Source organism: Parasteatoda tepidariorum, chromosome 11, assembly GCF_982258835.1.
Source record: "Parasteatoda tepidariorum strain Cologne lab strain chromosome 11, Ptep-v5.0, whole genome shotgun sequence".
Taxonomy (NCBI): Eukaryota; Metazoa; Arthropoda; class Arachnida; order Araneae; family Theridiidae; genus Parasteatoda; species Parasteatoda tepidariorum.
Genome location: NC_141765.1, coordinates 83,653,202 through 83,669,065, shown reverse-complemented (window position 1 = coordinate 83,669,065; position 15,864 = coordinate 83,653,202). Strand labels below are relative to the sequence as shown.

The 15,864-nt window shown below is 28.9% G+C and overlaps 1 protein-coding gene across 1 annotated transcript; it reads right to left on the bottom strand.

The window, feature by feature from the left end:
• Nucleotides 1–10,454: 10,454 nt before the first annotated feature.
• LOC147801862 (uncharacterized) lies at nt 10,455–11,754 on the bottom strand. Its single transcript, XM_087154953.1, has one exon. The coding sequence runs from the start codon at nt 11,436–11,438 to the stop codon at nt 11,022–11,024; it is 417 nt and encodes a 138-aa protein (XP_087011079.1). The 5' UTR covers nt 11,439–11,754; the 3' UTR covers nt 10,455–11,021.
• Between the last annotated feature and the right edge of the window lie 4,110 nt (nt 11,755–15,864).

The window sequence follows — 15,864 nt, the reverse complement described above, 5'->3', positions numbered from 1 at the left end:
TTCTTCAAATTCAAAGTCTTCAAAATAATCTAAAATTTTTTTCTTGTATACTTCAACTAGACTTATTAATATCTTATAGACAGCGGTGTAGTTTATTGACATTTGCTCGAGAAAAAAAATAGAATAGAAATTCACCAAATTTTGAATGCGAGAAAATGACATATTACCTTACAAGTTTAAAAAACAGTCATTTTAAGTTAATAGTAAGAAACTCAACTTTAACCTATATGTTAGATGAACCATAAATTGCTTAAATTCTTTTTTTCCTCTGTAGAAAGAAACAAAAAATTTTTTGTCGCAGAATAAAATTGTGTATAATAATCAATCATTAAATAAATAAATAACTTTGATTACATCCAACCATATTACAATCATACATAAACTTGGTATAAGGTTAATATTTGCTTTCCCTCTTTACAGTATTAGCAGTTAAAAAGAATTTCTGGTAACACTTCAATGTCCTGGCATTCATAAGCCAAGAAAATGACAGCCAGGATAATGACAAATTCGCCATTTTATAGCATATAACTTTACTTTAATTTAATATTTTGGCTGAAGACGTTTATATTCTGCAGAAAACAGTATTTCTTAAAATAACTCAGATAAATCTAATGTAGTTTTTTTTTATTTTTATTTTATAACCGTCGTTGAACAGCCGACCCAATTTCATGGGTTTACGACTACTTACGTTCAACTCCGTAGCCTTGTAATTTTGAACCAATCCAGAAGACAAGGAAACTCCTGCATCAGTACCCCCAGAGGTATTGATTTGTTGAGGGAACATGGAGGACTTTGAGACTCGACAGATTTAACGTGCATCAGTCACCATTTACTACACGGAGTCTTCGGCCGGCGAGGATCGAATGTAGTTTTTGTTATTAACAGGGATGAGATTCTTCCACGGATTCTCGGATTTCCGCTTTTTTTTCAGATTTTTTCATTTTTCCCGCTAATTTCGGCTGAAATTTTTTTTGCACAAGTTGAAATATTTTATGAGGAATTTAATTTTCCGCGGAGCGAAATTATTGAAGTCCTCTTTCCTCCCTCTGAAGTTTCTCTAAAAATCATTTCCTTGGGATAAAACTGGTTGACCTTTACACCATGATTAAATTTTTTTCGCTTTTGTCTCCCGAATTTCAGCCTTTTTATCAAAAACTCCGATTCTCTAAAAGTTTCATTTTTTTTTAAAATAAATATCCCGCTTTTTTTTGAAAAATTAATATTTATTTACGATTTTCAAAGAAAAACAGAAAATTCAAACTACGTCCTAGCTGCTAACCCTTCCGCATTTTTACTTATATTAACTATTTTCTCTGATTTCACGCACCGAAAATAAGATTTTCCGTATTTTTTATCTGTCGGCGGGATAGCTCGTATTTTCGTAATTCAGACGTCGCTGCATCTTGGATTCTGGAGTGAAAGCAAACAAAAAAGAGAAAAAAAATAGAGGTGGATTTGCGGTGAAAATATTTATTTACTCATTCAATTAATCTTGTAAATTTTTATTTATTATGCCTAAACAAAAAACAATACAAACAAGCCTTTTAAAAATTCCAAGTCCATCTCGATTTTAATTCATGCGATTTTAATATCAATCATCGATTTTCGTATTTATCTAATTTAAAAGTTGCGCATTGCAATTCTTATTTACGCTTTTTAAATATCGTACATTATGACTCGTATTTACGAGATTTAAAAATCCACTATCGTGTTTTGTATTTATGCATTTTTAAAATCGTGATTTTATTATCAAACATCGATTTTCGTATTTACCTGATTTAAAAGTTGAACGTTGCGATTCTTATTCAGGCGATGTAAATATTGTACATTGCGATTCTTATTTACGAGAATTAAGAAACCAATATCGCGATTTGTATTTACGAGCTTTTAAAACCCTTGTGTAGCTACGCTGGCATAAAATCCAATGTCGTGATTCGTTTTTGCGGTTGTAATATAGCGCGATTTAAAAATTATGCATCGTGATCTAAAAATTACGTATCATGATTTGTAATCACATGGTTTACAAGTTTGAAAATCGCACTTTTATTGTCAAATTTTTGTTTATATATATATAAATATATATATATACACAGATGGGTGACAAAATAATACGAACACCTGTGAAATATCAGAAAATCTTTATTAATAGGGAGTTGGACCACCCTTTGACTGAATTACAGATTTAATACGACGTGGGATCGATGCATAAAGGTCATGGACAACGTTTAAAGGAATATTAAGCCATTCCTCTTGCGAAGCGGCCTCTAATTCCGTAAGATTTGATGGAAGTGGGAATCGGGAACGAAGTTTAGACTCCAAATAGTGCCACAAATGTTCAATAATATTTAAGTCCGGAGACTGAGGGGGTCAGGCGAGATGCTCAACTTCATTGTCATGCTCTTCGAACCATGTTTGAACGCACCTAGCGATGTGGATAGGGGCGTTGTCGTCCTGAAAAATCGGTCGCTTTCCAAGGAATACAGTCTGTACAAAAGGATGAACATGGTCAGCTAGAACGCTTAGATAGTAATTAGATTTGATTCTTCCATGCAGACGTACTAGTGGCCCAAGACCACGCCAAGATATCGCACCCCAAACCATAACGGAGCCACCTCCATGTTTCACAGTTGGTAAGAGTCATTCAGGATCAAACGCTTCTTTGGGTGATCTCCAGACATAAACGCGTCCGGTGGTCTGAAATAAGGTGAAGGATGATTCATCGGACCATATTACCTGCAGCCACAGCTGTGGGGACCAGACTTTGTGACCTCTACACCACTGACGGCGCTTGAAAGCATTGGTTGCTGTCATCAAGGGTTTACGAATTGCCACTCTCCCATAAATGTTCGCTGCATGAAGTTCTCTTTGAACAGTTCTTGTTGAAACGGGGTCCTACAGATGACTGTTCGTGTCTGATGTTATCTGAAATAACGATTGCTTGTGTTTTCGAGCTACTACGTGCTGTAAGACACGTCTATCTCTATCATCAAGCTTTGAATTTCGGCCCCTCTTGTGCTTTGAAGACTTCGTCTTACCTTCTTTCATGTATGCTGTCATAACGGCTGATACAGCTTCTTGCAAACCCCAAAAGGTTTGCTGTTTCTGTCACCGATGCTCTACTTAAACGCGCCCCAAAGAATCATCCCTCTTTGGAATTCTGACCGGTCAGACATTTCACCTTATAAAAGCTAGTTAGATAAACTCATGCAACACTGGTGACTAATGTTGAGACTGATTTCCTCTTCACGCTCACTAGGTGGCAGACTTCTGCTGCAGGTGGCGCGGCTGTACTGCAGGTGTGAAATAAGTCACACTTTATCACAGGTGTTCGTATTATTTTGTCATCCATCTGTATATATATTCTTGGATTTCCTCTTTTTTACCTTCTGACTACTCTCATCTCTGTATTAATGATTTCAAGAAGCCAGGAAAATGACAGCATAAAAACCTATTCACCTTGAAAAAATTTTTGAAACAGATTTTGAGCCAGAAAATTGGTTCTTTATTCATGCAACAAGACATGTTCAGATAGGAGGGTATCTAATCAATCTATTAACATAAGATATTGATTCCTGGCGCTATCTATTTTGGTTATAAATCACTAAATAAAAGTAGCCAGGAAAATAACAGATTTTCATGGGACAAACAAATTATTGACAGAAAAGACTATTTTAAACGAAGTTTTAGTAAACAATACCCTCTGCGTATATTCTAGAAATGCTTACATAGGATAAGATAAAAAAAATTAGATTTTGAAAAATGTATGGGAAGTTTTGAAGCTAGTTATTATTGGAAATATTGTTTGGGACATGCCAGGAAAATGACATTTTGATATTCAATTAAATTTCTTAAGTATACAAAACAGTCAATGCTAGTGCAAAGTCATTTTAAAATGCTAACAGCAGTGCTATTTATTATTTTTTTTTTTAAAAAAAAGTTCTTTTAGTATTATAGTATTAGATCTTGGAGCAAGGGACAGTGAATTGTCATGTTTCGTGAGAATCACCCATATATGGTTCAGTCATATAATGTCATTTGACTTAAAGTTTCAAACTTTATGGGACTTAGGTTGAAGTTTTGTCGTTTCATAATTATTGATTCTTCACTTTTATCTAATTTAAAAAACAATCGATTCTTATCAACAATACAGTAATATCATAGAATTCTTGATAGATTTAGGTATCATGTACTAAATTACTGCTGTCAAAAATATGAAACGGCATATTTCTTTTATTTTTATTCCGAGATTTTTAAAATCCTTTTTTTTTTAAAATTACATGAAGGAAAAAAATTTGAACTCAATTAGAACTCCGTTAATAAGACTTTATAAATTCTACAGTTACAAAAATTTGAACAAAGGAACTATCAACATGTAGATTAAAAATAATTAGTTTCTTATCTACTAAACAGTTTGTTATTTCAGGAATTTTAGAATTTTTCAACATAATTACGCTAAAGAAAACCTTAATAAATAAATTTTATTAATGAAATTTTATGAGTGTAAATAGGTGAACATATAGTTGTTTATTATTTAAATCAAACAAAATCTTCTCTGATACAGATTAGTTGTTGGAATGGATCTCTTTGTACTGTTGATTTAAATTTATTTTAATTCATTCAACAGTCAGTTTAATAATCAAAACTGATTGATAACAAATTAACTTAAAATTGTTGTATTTGAATAAAAATATTACGCTCTAATTCTCTTAAGAGATTAAATCTTTAATTTGAAATATTAAGATTGGATTAAAAACAAATATTAAATTAAAATTATGAAAAAATGAGTGTCTTCAAATATCTTCTTAGTAAGAAAAGCTTCCTATTGATAGTTCAATTAGTTATAACATTTTGAAACGTAACAAGCGAAATTAATTTATTGTGTATGAAATATATATTTTTTCATTTAATTAATGTTTTATTACCCATTGGCAAAATGGGTGCTCTTTTGGATTTGATGGCGTGCGCACCTTATTTGGACATCACACTTTGCTATTGTGTTCAAGAGTAATCGTAAACAGTGAGCATGCGTCGTCATTGCGTTGCTATGGCGACCGCTCCTGTTGGATAATTTTTTTACAATTCTCTTATTTGTCCTGCTTTTGTTTACTTTTTGATATTAATTAGATATAGTATAAATAGTGATTGATAGTCAGGTGCGCTTTGCATCCATTTAACTAAAATAAAATATATATTTTTTAATACAACATGAAAATTTCATGGTCCTTAAATTTATATTTTATTTACTTATTTATTTTTTATTCTAGTGCCATTGGGGTTGACACTCTGTTTAACAAACTGGATGTGGAGGGTCTGATTGTATTTCATCATCAAATACTATTGAATGTTTTGATCCTGAAAAAAATGGGTAAGTTATTTGTTTCGTCTAATTCAAACAAGTTATAAATAGGTTTAAATTTGTTAAATTTAAAATGCAAATTTTTTTTTCATTATTATAATCATTAAAAACTGTAGTTTTCATTAACTAGTAAAATTTTTTGTTTGAAAAATATGCTTCCGATGTTTTAAGTTAACACACAAACTTTAGATATTTTTTCCCTTCAAAATTCTATCATGTGTAAGATTTCAAAAATGTGATGCATTAATTGTATCAAGCATTTAGGTTTATTGTGAATCTTACTGGATTTTTAGTTTAAAAAATTTCAATGCTCTTGAATTATTTTATGAAATTTTTTTTTCTCAATAATAATCAAATATCTCTCGAAATCAAAGTTCTCTAATATTAAGTTTTTGAAGTACGAATTTAAGGGACCTTTACTTATCTAATCTCGTATAAGTCTACTATCAGAAAACTCATGATAACAGGAATTATAGCGATAAGAATTTTTTTTTACTTTTCTGTTATTTAAATGAGCAAAACTGCAAAAAAGAACAAAATAGATGTTATTATTTATTTCTGGTATCAATGCAGAAAAATGAAAAACGAACAACATTTCACCTTATTTTCTTCATCAAATTTTAATTTATTGTGTTAATAAAGCAAGTATGTGTAGACAACCCTTGTCCAGAGTTACCTTCCTCTTTACTTAAGAAAAAAGGCTTTGTTTCCTTCAAGAATCCTGCCGCACGCTTCAAATGAGTGTGGTATTCGTTGGCTACTTATCTGCAATGGCATATATTTAATTTTTGATTTTATTTATCTGGAATGGCATCTTATTTAGTTTTTGATTTTACTTATTTGCAATGGGATCTTATTAATTTTGATTAAGATTGTAATCTATGTTCAGTATTCTCAATATGCGATGGCTCGGGGATAGAGCGTTCTCCTTCCAATCAGGTGAACCGGGTTCGAATCCCTGAGATAGCTGGTCGACGCGAATCCGCATCCGGTTTGCACCGACCACAGTGGTGACGTGACATATTCTCTGTGGTAAACGGATCATGGGTTAGAGCATAACCACCTAGAGTAGAAGGCCTAGGAGCTTGTTTGTGACGTCACGATCAGAATGTAGAAAAGAGCATTGCTCTTTTCTACCTTCAAAGTGATCAGAGGAGGCTGTGAAGATATGAGGATAGTCGATTCCTTATTAGTTTTATTGTGTATCTTTCATTTTTAAAAGCTAAAAATAAGAATCCAAATTTTTTTATGATCTGAATAATTGTGTATATATAATCTTTGCCTTAATATAATAAATTTAAAATGAATCAAAAGAAAAAAAAATAAGTAAGTTAACGCAGTAAGAAATTTTGGATTAGTTTTTAAACATTTTTTTTTTGGGGGTTATTTTCATAAGATTTATCCAAACCTTTTTTCAAAGGATAAATTTCAATTTTAAACTATTTTAAGAGTAATCAATCATATTAAATAAATATCAACTGATTAAAAAAAAAATATTTTCCTAAGAGTTGAAAATTAGTACTTAACATTACATTCATGGAAACAAAATGTTATTGGAAAGAACACTTAACGTAAAATTCTATAAAAAAAGCATAAAAATGTTTATCCTTTATAAACCTTTGAAATATTTATAGCAAATGTATATAATTATTCTGAAATTTTTTTATTTACTGCAGTAAACTGACAAATTAACATCTGTCCCTCTAATTTCTTTCTATGTTCTTTTGTTTTGCATACATGTGATAAAAATGAATTAATATGACTTATTAAATAAGCTGAATCATTACTTTGATGATATAGACTGGAACTTTATGAATGAGGTTTTTAAGTATATGAAGATTAATTTTATCATAAAGTATAAGTATGCTTTAATAATGACACAAACATATATATAGAGCAAAAATTTTATTTAAATCAGTAAGGAGAAAATATATATACAAAAGCAAATAACATTTTTAAAAATTTTATTTTAAAACATATATCATTAATTATATCATTACTTGCAATTTCAAGATTACTATACTTCTGAAGAAAACATTGTAATTGTCATATATTTTTAAATGACCAAATTTCCAAACATTTTATTTTAAAACAAAACCCCATAAGGCAAACAAAAATTTGGAACCAGGGAAAATTTTTACTTTATCAATTTAATTTCATTATAATCATGGGTGCGAAGGCAAAATTTTTTCTGACTAAAATTTCCAACATACCTCCCCGACATACAACACATATGCAAAATATCTACAAAGCTCTACCATAATATATAAAATTTATATACTGACCAAAAATTATTTGTTTATTTCTGCCCTTAATAAAATAACAGGAGCATAAAAAGTACACCAATATAAATAATGAATGCAATTTTTACTTATTAAATTATATCATTACTTGCAATTTCAAGATTACTATACTTCTGAAGAAAACATATTGTAAATGTCGTATATTTTTAAATGACCAAATTTCCAAACATTTTATTTTAAAACATACCCCGGAGAGCAAACAAAAATTTGGTAAAAACATTTCATGGATAATTCAAAGTATTTGCTTACATACTGTATTTTCCCCTGCATGTTAATGAAACAATCTTTTTCGAAAATGCTGCCCGTTGATAAAACTGTTAATATACATGTAAAAGTAATACAGTAAATTACTAATGATTGTATAGTAGTTATTAAATACTTTACTATGTATGAACTATTCAAATTACCCGACACTTTTGCTCCTGTAACAACATATTTTAAAAACTTGTTGATTTTGAGAAATTTAATTATCCGAAAGAAGGAAATGAAAAAGGATAGTAAATTAAATAAAATATTGAATAAAATACAAAAATGTCTTTACATAATCTAAATTTTCCACTTATTTTTTAAATACTATTCTATATTATAAATTAAATCTGGAGTTATAAGTAAATTGCCAATTAAATTTTCCTTTCATAAAAACACACAAATGTCTCATACTTATGGAGCTTTTAACTATTTTTATGAGGTAATAAGAAATATATACTAGTTACAACAAAATTGCAGTTTCTTAAAATTCTTGTTTGATAAGATGTACCACAAAATATAATGTAAATGATGCAAAGTAGTTGTATTACATCACCCAATAATTAAAACTAGGAAAAGTTTTGAAAGCAAACAAGAAGTTTATGAAAAAAAGACTGTTATTTATAATACATTTTTAAAACTTTAAAAACATTAGATTAAATTGAAGCTTTAAATTCCTATAACCTTCCTATTAATAATTTTGCAATTTATGATAATAATTAAATATTGGTTTTTAAAAGTCTTGATGTAAGACATCCTATTAATCATTTTACAATTCACAATAATAATTATATATATATATTTTTAAAAGGGGTGATGAAAAACAATCTACTTTAGGAAAGCATTAAAAGTGATAATCCTTGTTAATTTAAACATATAATAAATCTTTATAAATTTAAACAAATATTCTTAGTTAAAAGTTAAATATAAATTTTAAATATTTCTTGCATAAATGAATCACACCACAATTGCTGCAGTTTTGTGTCTTGGGGGAAATGAAATACCTTGTGATTATCATCATAGTTCTCTCGACACAAGAGAACACAACAAGCATAAATCATGATTGATGCCTGAAAAATAAACAAACCATAAGACTCATGGCTGAAACTAAAATATTAATTTATCAACACTTACCTTAATTTGTCATTGGAATAATGAAAATAAAAAAAAATTGTTTTACTTCCTAAAAAATATGTTGAAAAATATTTTTCTTAGTTATCTGAATCTTAAATAAATTTTCTTAAGTTTTGGTTAATATAAACAAAGTTCTGCTAAATGTAGTATACAATCTCTAAAATAAGTGTTCAATTAACTAATTTATTCACTAAAATTTTCTTTATTCAAAATACTTAAAAGTACTTTAACAGCACACTAGAAGAACTATAAGTTAACAATGACACCAAACCTTGATATAGAATTACTGTTTGTCTACGATAGGTACTCTGTCCGCCACAAAGTCTGCGGCAGTCTGGTGCTATGGAAACAAGAAGAGAGCATTTTAGGGAGGGTGGCTTCGATGAAGAGGTCTCCTTTTCTTTCGCCTTCGATGATAGCTTGTATGGGGAGTATACCAGATTGGCTGACTCAGCCACCAGTAGGAGACTTATTTAATCTGATTCAAGAACTTTTTTAAGATTCGCATGAATATTTCTTTCTTACTTAAAATAATTCTCTCGATTCAATCAGTTGTTATTTTTTAAATACAAAGGGAAAAAAGTGAACAAATTCTGACATTAAGGGTAGTACAGGTTTTTTTAATATTACTTTTTAATTTTACGATATTTATTATGAATGTTCATTGATTGTTAGATGGTTTAATTTCTAAACTTGCACATTTTTTAAAGCAGTTAATTTCTTTTATTACTTTTTTTCTGGAAAAAGTGAAGAGCTTAAACTTAATAACTCTGATTTTAAAAGGAGGTAAAACTTTTGCTGAAAATAAAAATAGTTCACGTTATCTGTGCCGGAGAAATATTAAATATCTTTGTTTTGATTATTAATTTTTAAATATTTTATTTATTTATTATTTTTTTTTTTGAAACTGAAAGCAAGTGACCGCAACTAGGATGAAATCTAAAACTATCAACGATGATTTTTATCAGCACCCATCAAACCATCTGAAATTATCTGAAGTTTTTTTTGCTTAAATTACGTTTTCTTATTCATATTTTCTTGTAACCTGTACAGTTTTTTTTTCACTATTTATTAAAAACAGTTTTTATTAGCAAATTCATTTTTTTCTTAATAACCAATTTACTATGCATGATAAATTTATAGATGAGTTATTTATTAATAAAACATTGAGCTGCTTTAAACAATTTTATACAATTTCCATACATATCCTATTTATCAATCGTTATTCATAGAAATAACAATTTCAATTTGTCATTGTATTTGGACAAATGGCATCGATGAAAATCAGAAGAGAGCTGAAACATAAAAAGGAACAATTTATTCAAGCTATTAAATTTAATAATTAATGAAAGAATTCCTGAAATTTTGAAAATGTTCGTTACTAATGCTTCTTTTGTAAAAACACGGTATTTTGGCCGATTACTTTCTATTAAAGCATATAACTCAGCCTTTCTCATATTACTAGAGCAATTAATTCCATTGTGATTCAACCAGTCTATCATCACAGATTTTGTTGCATATTTTGTTGGCGTGGGGTTCTCAATTTTAGTGTGATATGGAGCATTGTCCATCACTACCACACTATTAGGTTGTAGGTTTGGCAGTAATTTCTCCATCAACCACTTTCGAAAATTTTCGAAATTCATTTGGCCGTGGTAGTCACCAGACTGACTAGATGCCTTATAGGCCAACAAAGCTCCCGGAATAAATCCACTTGACGATCCTGCGTGAACAACGATAAGTCTATTTTTCGAACTGACTTTCGATTTAGCACCAAAGTTGTTATTTTTGTCTTGCCAGCATTTCTGGAATGTTAAATTACTGTCAACCCATGTTTCATCCAAATAAACTAGTTGACGCTGCATCCTCCGATGCTCAAGAATTTCTCTCAGAAATTTGTTGCGCCAAAAAACAATGTTTGGCCTTTCGATAAGCAGTTTTCTTTGGGGAGTGCACCTCTTCCATCGAAAGTTTAAGGAATGTTAAACTTTCCTCAATGAATCTTTCTCAAATTCAAAATTAATTCGTTCGCGAAGAACAGGAATTAATTTTCGAAGCGATGGCACTTTTTTTCCCCTTATATAAAACTCTTGGATGGTTTGACGAATAACACATTTTTCAAAATCATCTAGATGAGCAAGTCCACCAGATTTCTTTTTCCTGTTTTTTCCGGGAGTGCGCAACACACCTTCTTCTCCTAAACAAAAAACTTCTCTTTTTATTTTTCTGAGTGTGAAGTCTGACACTCCAGTAGCCAGACATGCTCTATCAGATGGTTGATGAAGAGGTAATTTAAGGGCTTTTTCCTTAGCTTCATCAGCAAAAAACTCAAACACATTGTGCACAACTTTACGTGCTTGTGATTTCAGAACTTCACCTTTTTTAAATTTAAAAGGCATTTCTCAAAATTCAAAAAAGTTAAAAGAGGAAAAATAAAATAAAAAATTTACAACACAAATAAATTTTTTTTCTGAAACAGAAGCTTTTGAAAAAGAGAAAAGATTAAAAAAAGGGAATCAAACGCTCTAAACGATGTTTCAGGCGCGAATGCTCATTTCTCTTAACTCTAGGGCTAATACAATAGATCGAAGAAAGAAGTCTCCTTTTCTCCCACCGAAACCAGTCTTAAAGAGGGACCCCGCACCCCTACTTGAAATAATCATACCTCGTTACCATAGTCACCGCCACCCCTCCAGACGAATGGCGGACAGAGTACCTATCGAAACAAATATTTTTATCCCCGAACATTGGTACATTTAGAAATTCTTCAATATTAAAATTCTTCTCAGGCATATTTAAAATTCTAATAACTAAATATAAACAAATGTAACTTCTATCAGCATTCTTCAGCTAAACACATATGGTATTTTTTTACTAAAATTGGTTTAAATTTAATTTCTTTAGAGTTAAAAATAACTACTTTTCATCACCAAAACAGTTTAAATTTCTTTGTAATGCTTGTTTATAATAATTAGTGAAAAGTAGTTTTTAAATATTGCTAACATTAAACAAACTGGTAATTCTACATTTCAAATAACATCTTAAAAAATATTTTTCTTAGTTTACAGATTCTTAAATAAATTTTCTAAAGCTTTGGTTCATAAAAACAAAGTTCTGCTAAATGTAGTCAACAATCTCTAAAATAAGTGTTCAATTAACTAATTTATTCACTAAAATTTTCTTTATTCAAAATACTTGAAAGTACTTTAACAGCACATTAGAACAACTATAAGTTAACAATGACACCAAACCTTGAAATAGAATTAGAAACTAATAATTTTATCCCCGAACATTGGTACATTTAGAAATTCTTCAATATTAAAATTCTTCTCGGGCATATTTAAAATTCTAATAGCTAAATATAAACAAATGTAACTTCTGTCAGTATTCTTCAGATAAACACATATGGTATTTTTTTACTAAAATTTGTTTAAATTTAATTTCATTAGAGTTAAAAATAACTACTTTTCATCACCAATACAGTTTAAATTTCTTTGTAATTCTTGTCTAAAGTAATTTTAAAATATTGGTAATCTTATACCAACTGCTAATTCTACATTTCAAATTATTTAGTATTTTTACTTAGAAAGATATATACAAATCTCTAATCTAACATACATAATGTACAGTCGGCAAAAAAAAAAAAGATATCACCCTGAACAACTTTCGTTCTAATGATCGGATTTTCACGAACTAAGTGTTAATCTTAATGGTTCCTGGGGGTGACCTCAAATATGCTAATTAATTAGTGCTAACTATTAATTAAGTTACGAAATCAGACACAAAAACGTACTTTCTCTGAATAAACATATATTTTTTCTTACATATTTGGATTTTTAACGTTCAAAATATAGGGGGTAGCCGCAATCTGGGAAATATGGTCCCCATAGTTTGGTCAGGAGAGCGATCCAAAGTTCGTACCCCTTAATGTTAATTTCACTTTTTACGTTTTTAGTCATATTTTAAAAACTAATAAAGCAATTCGAAGAAAATTTCACCCAGTCATAAAACTCATTTACCCAAAGATAATTTCACGAAAAAAATAATTTTTAATAATTGTTAATTATTTTTTATTATTTAATTAAATTAAGGATGAAAAATTTTTGAATTATAAGGTATGAATTTTTTTATACCATATTAATCTACATATTTTTCAATGGAAAAATCTAAAGTTTCAACTGTTTTTATTTATTAGAAGCTGAGAAAAATTAAAATTAATTATTTTAAAAAAAATAATTTGGCGACAATGAAGAAATGATTAAATGGAGCGATTAATATTAAAATGTGATAAACTTGCGAGGAACTTGACTTCGCGCGCTTAGCATTAAAATTTCATTCATATTTTTTTCGCTAATAATCGTTTGCTTATCTTTTCATTTTTATTTTTTTAAGCTATAAAATACGATGTTTCTTCTTTAGTCGTCTAAAATTCTATTTGCAATTTAGTAAAGAAATTTGAATAAAACATTTTATTGAATAAAATACATTTTATTCAGAGAATGTGGAGTTTTATAAAAGCATGCTTCTGATAGAATATGATTATAAAACAGATTGTGCTTCTTTAATGTGATTTTTTTTTATTTTTTTTTCTCAATAACTGATAAAATTTCAATAATATACATACGAATGAATAAATTTGGAATAAAATATTCCTCAATTTCTTGAATATATATTTTATAAATATTAATAAAAATACGCAGTCAACATTTTTAAGCATCTCTCACAACATCGCAAATTTCTCAAAATCTTATAGGGTAAACTAACCAGTGAAGGAATACTTAAGCTTAGCTTGTCTTTAAAAAAAAATCATAAAAATTTCAAAATTTGTAATTTTAGCTAAATGACGTATTTGTTATTAAATGCATGTCGACATATTTGTTATTAAATGCAAATTATGTAAAAAAAATTTAGATAACTTACATAATATTGTTTTAAGCTTTTGGTGGTTTAAATAATAAGTAGTAAGATAACCAAGTGAAGGAACAGTTCTTAAATTGAATAAACACTAAATTTTCCGGTGAATGAACACTTAATTTTGAGAATGTTTGATGCTCGTTAGGAATCCTTAGGCCACACAGATATCTGTCGCCCTGTAGATGCCTGAATTGACTGATGTTAACACAGGCGGGCATTAGGAAAAAAAAAATCTTTTAAGTTTTCGTGCCCCCATTTCAGTATCTTAAGGGCCTTACGAGCTCTGTTTAAAAAGAGAGTATCACATCAGATATATATATATATATATATATATATATATATATATATATATATATATATATATGTAACATAAAAAGCTTCAATTTATCTTTTTATGTTAGTTTCTTTGCTATAAAACTTCATCCTAATTAATTATTCTAAACGAAATACTTTCTCACACTTTTAAAAACCACATCCTGTTCTTAAATCTATTTTTGGCTCAAGTATGCATTTAATTAAGAGCAGGACATTTTTCCCTTTGCTCTTGTGTGAGAAACGTTCGATCTATTTCATAAACCAATAGCAACTACTAAGAGTTCCCTCTTTCCCTAAATTAAGACATATTACGGATTTTACTTTGCAAGATTTTCCCTAACATATAACCAAGGAGCGCAACTTTTCATGTGCACTTTCACTCATTCTCATGACTGCTCTTGTCTAATAATTAATAAATAAATTTTGTACCCTCCTTCCCGACCTATGACCTGTTTTAATCCTTCCACTCGGCAACGACGTTATATATATATATATATATATATATATATATATATATATATATATATATATATATATATATATATATATATATATATATATATATATATATATATATATATATATATATATCAAAAATAATCATAGTAGCAGTATTTGGTGGAAAATGTAGCTTATCGTAATTGAAGAATATGCTGTGCGACATTTTATGGTGAATTTGCGAACGTAAGTTTCAGAATGTATCGAAACATGTGGATGCTATTTGCTAATCATCTTTATCTAAAGAAAACCATGTAACGTAAATATCTAGCAAAATGAAGCAATTTTTTAAACAATGAATCATACAATATGCAACATATTATTTCTATATCTTATTCTTAAAGATAACATATTTCATTGTTTTTAAAATGCCACTAAACATTCAGCAATTCATTGAGTTATAGAAAAAAGAAATCGTAAATTACAGAAAACCTTGTGAATGTGCATTAGAATTACTATACAATCTACATTTTATTTTTCAAGCACTTTTTTTTTTTCAAACTTTCATGCCTAGAAGACTCGATTAAAGCTGTAAAAATCATTATCCCTAAAATTTTGTATATAGCTATTATAAGTTATGTTAATTTGATTTTAGTATGAAATCCTCGAATAAACATAGCAAAAATAGCATAATCTAAATAATATCAGATAAAAAGTTCATGTATTTAAATTCTGAAAACTTATAAATCGATTCAAATTTTCTTTTCAAAAGAGATTAAAATAATTTTTTATTTTATTTATTTATTTATTTTTTTTGCTTTTTGGACATAAATGAACTTAAAAATTGTCTATTGCCTAGAAACTTCGAGGTGTTTTCTATTAACTATTAATTAAACCTCTCAGAGCAATCACAAAACATTATTTCAATTTTTTTACAGTCAGAAATTGGTTGCCTAGCAACCTAGTAAAATTAAGCGTTTCTCTTTTTAATCAGTCAAGGGTTATCTTAAAATATTTATTTGCGCAGGCGACTTTTTTTGGCGGTTTTCTGGACTATCGCCAAATATATAAACCTTTATTGCAACCCAATTTACGACTCAATTGTTTTAAAATTTTGTCTACCCCCCCTAATTCAAGAGTCTAGATTCCAAATATGTA

Coding starts and splice junctions, on each gene's coding strand:
- LOC147801862 (XM_087154953.1), bottom strand. CDS start 11,438: ATGCCTTTTAAATTTAAAAAAGGTGAAGTTCTGAAATCACAAGCACGT.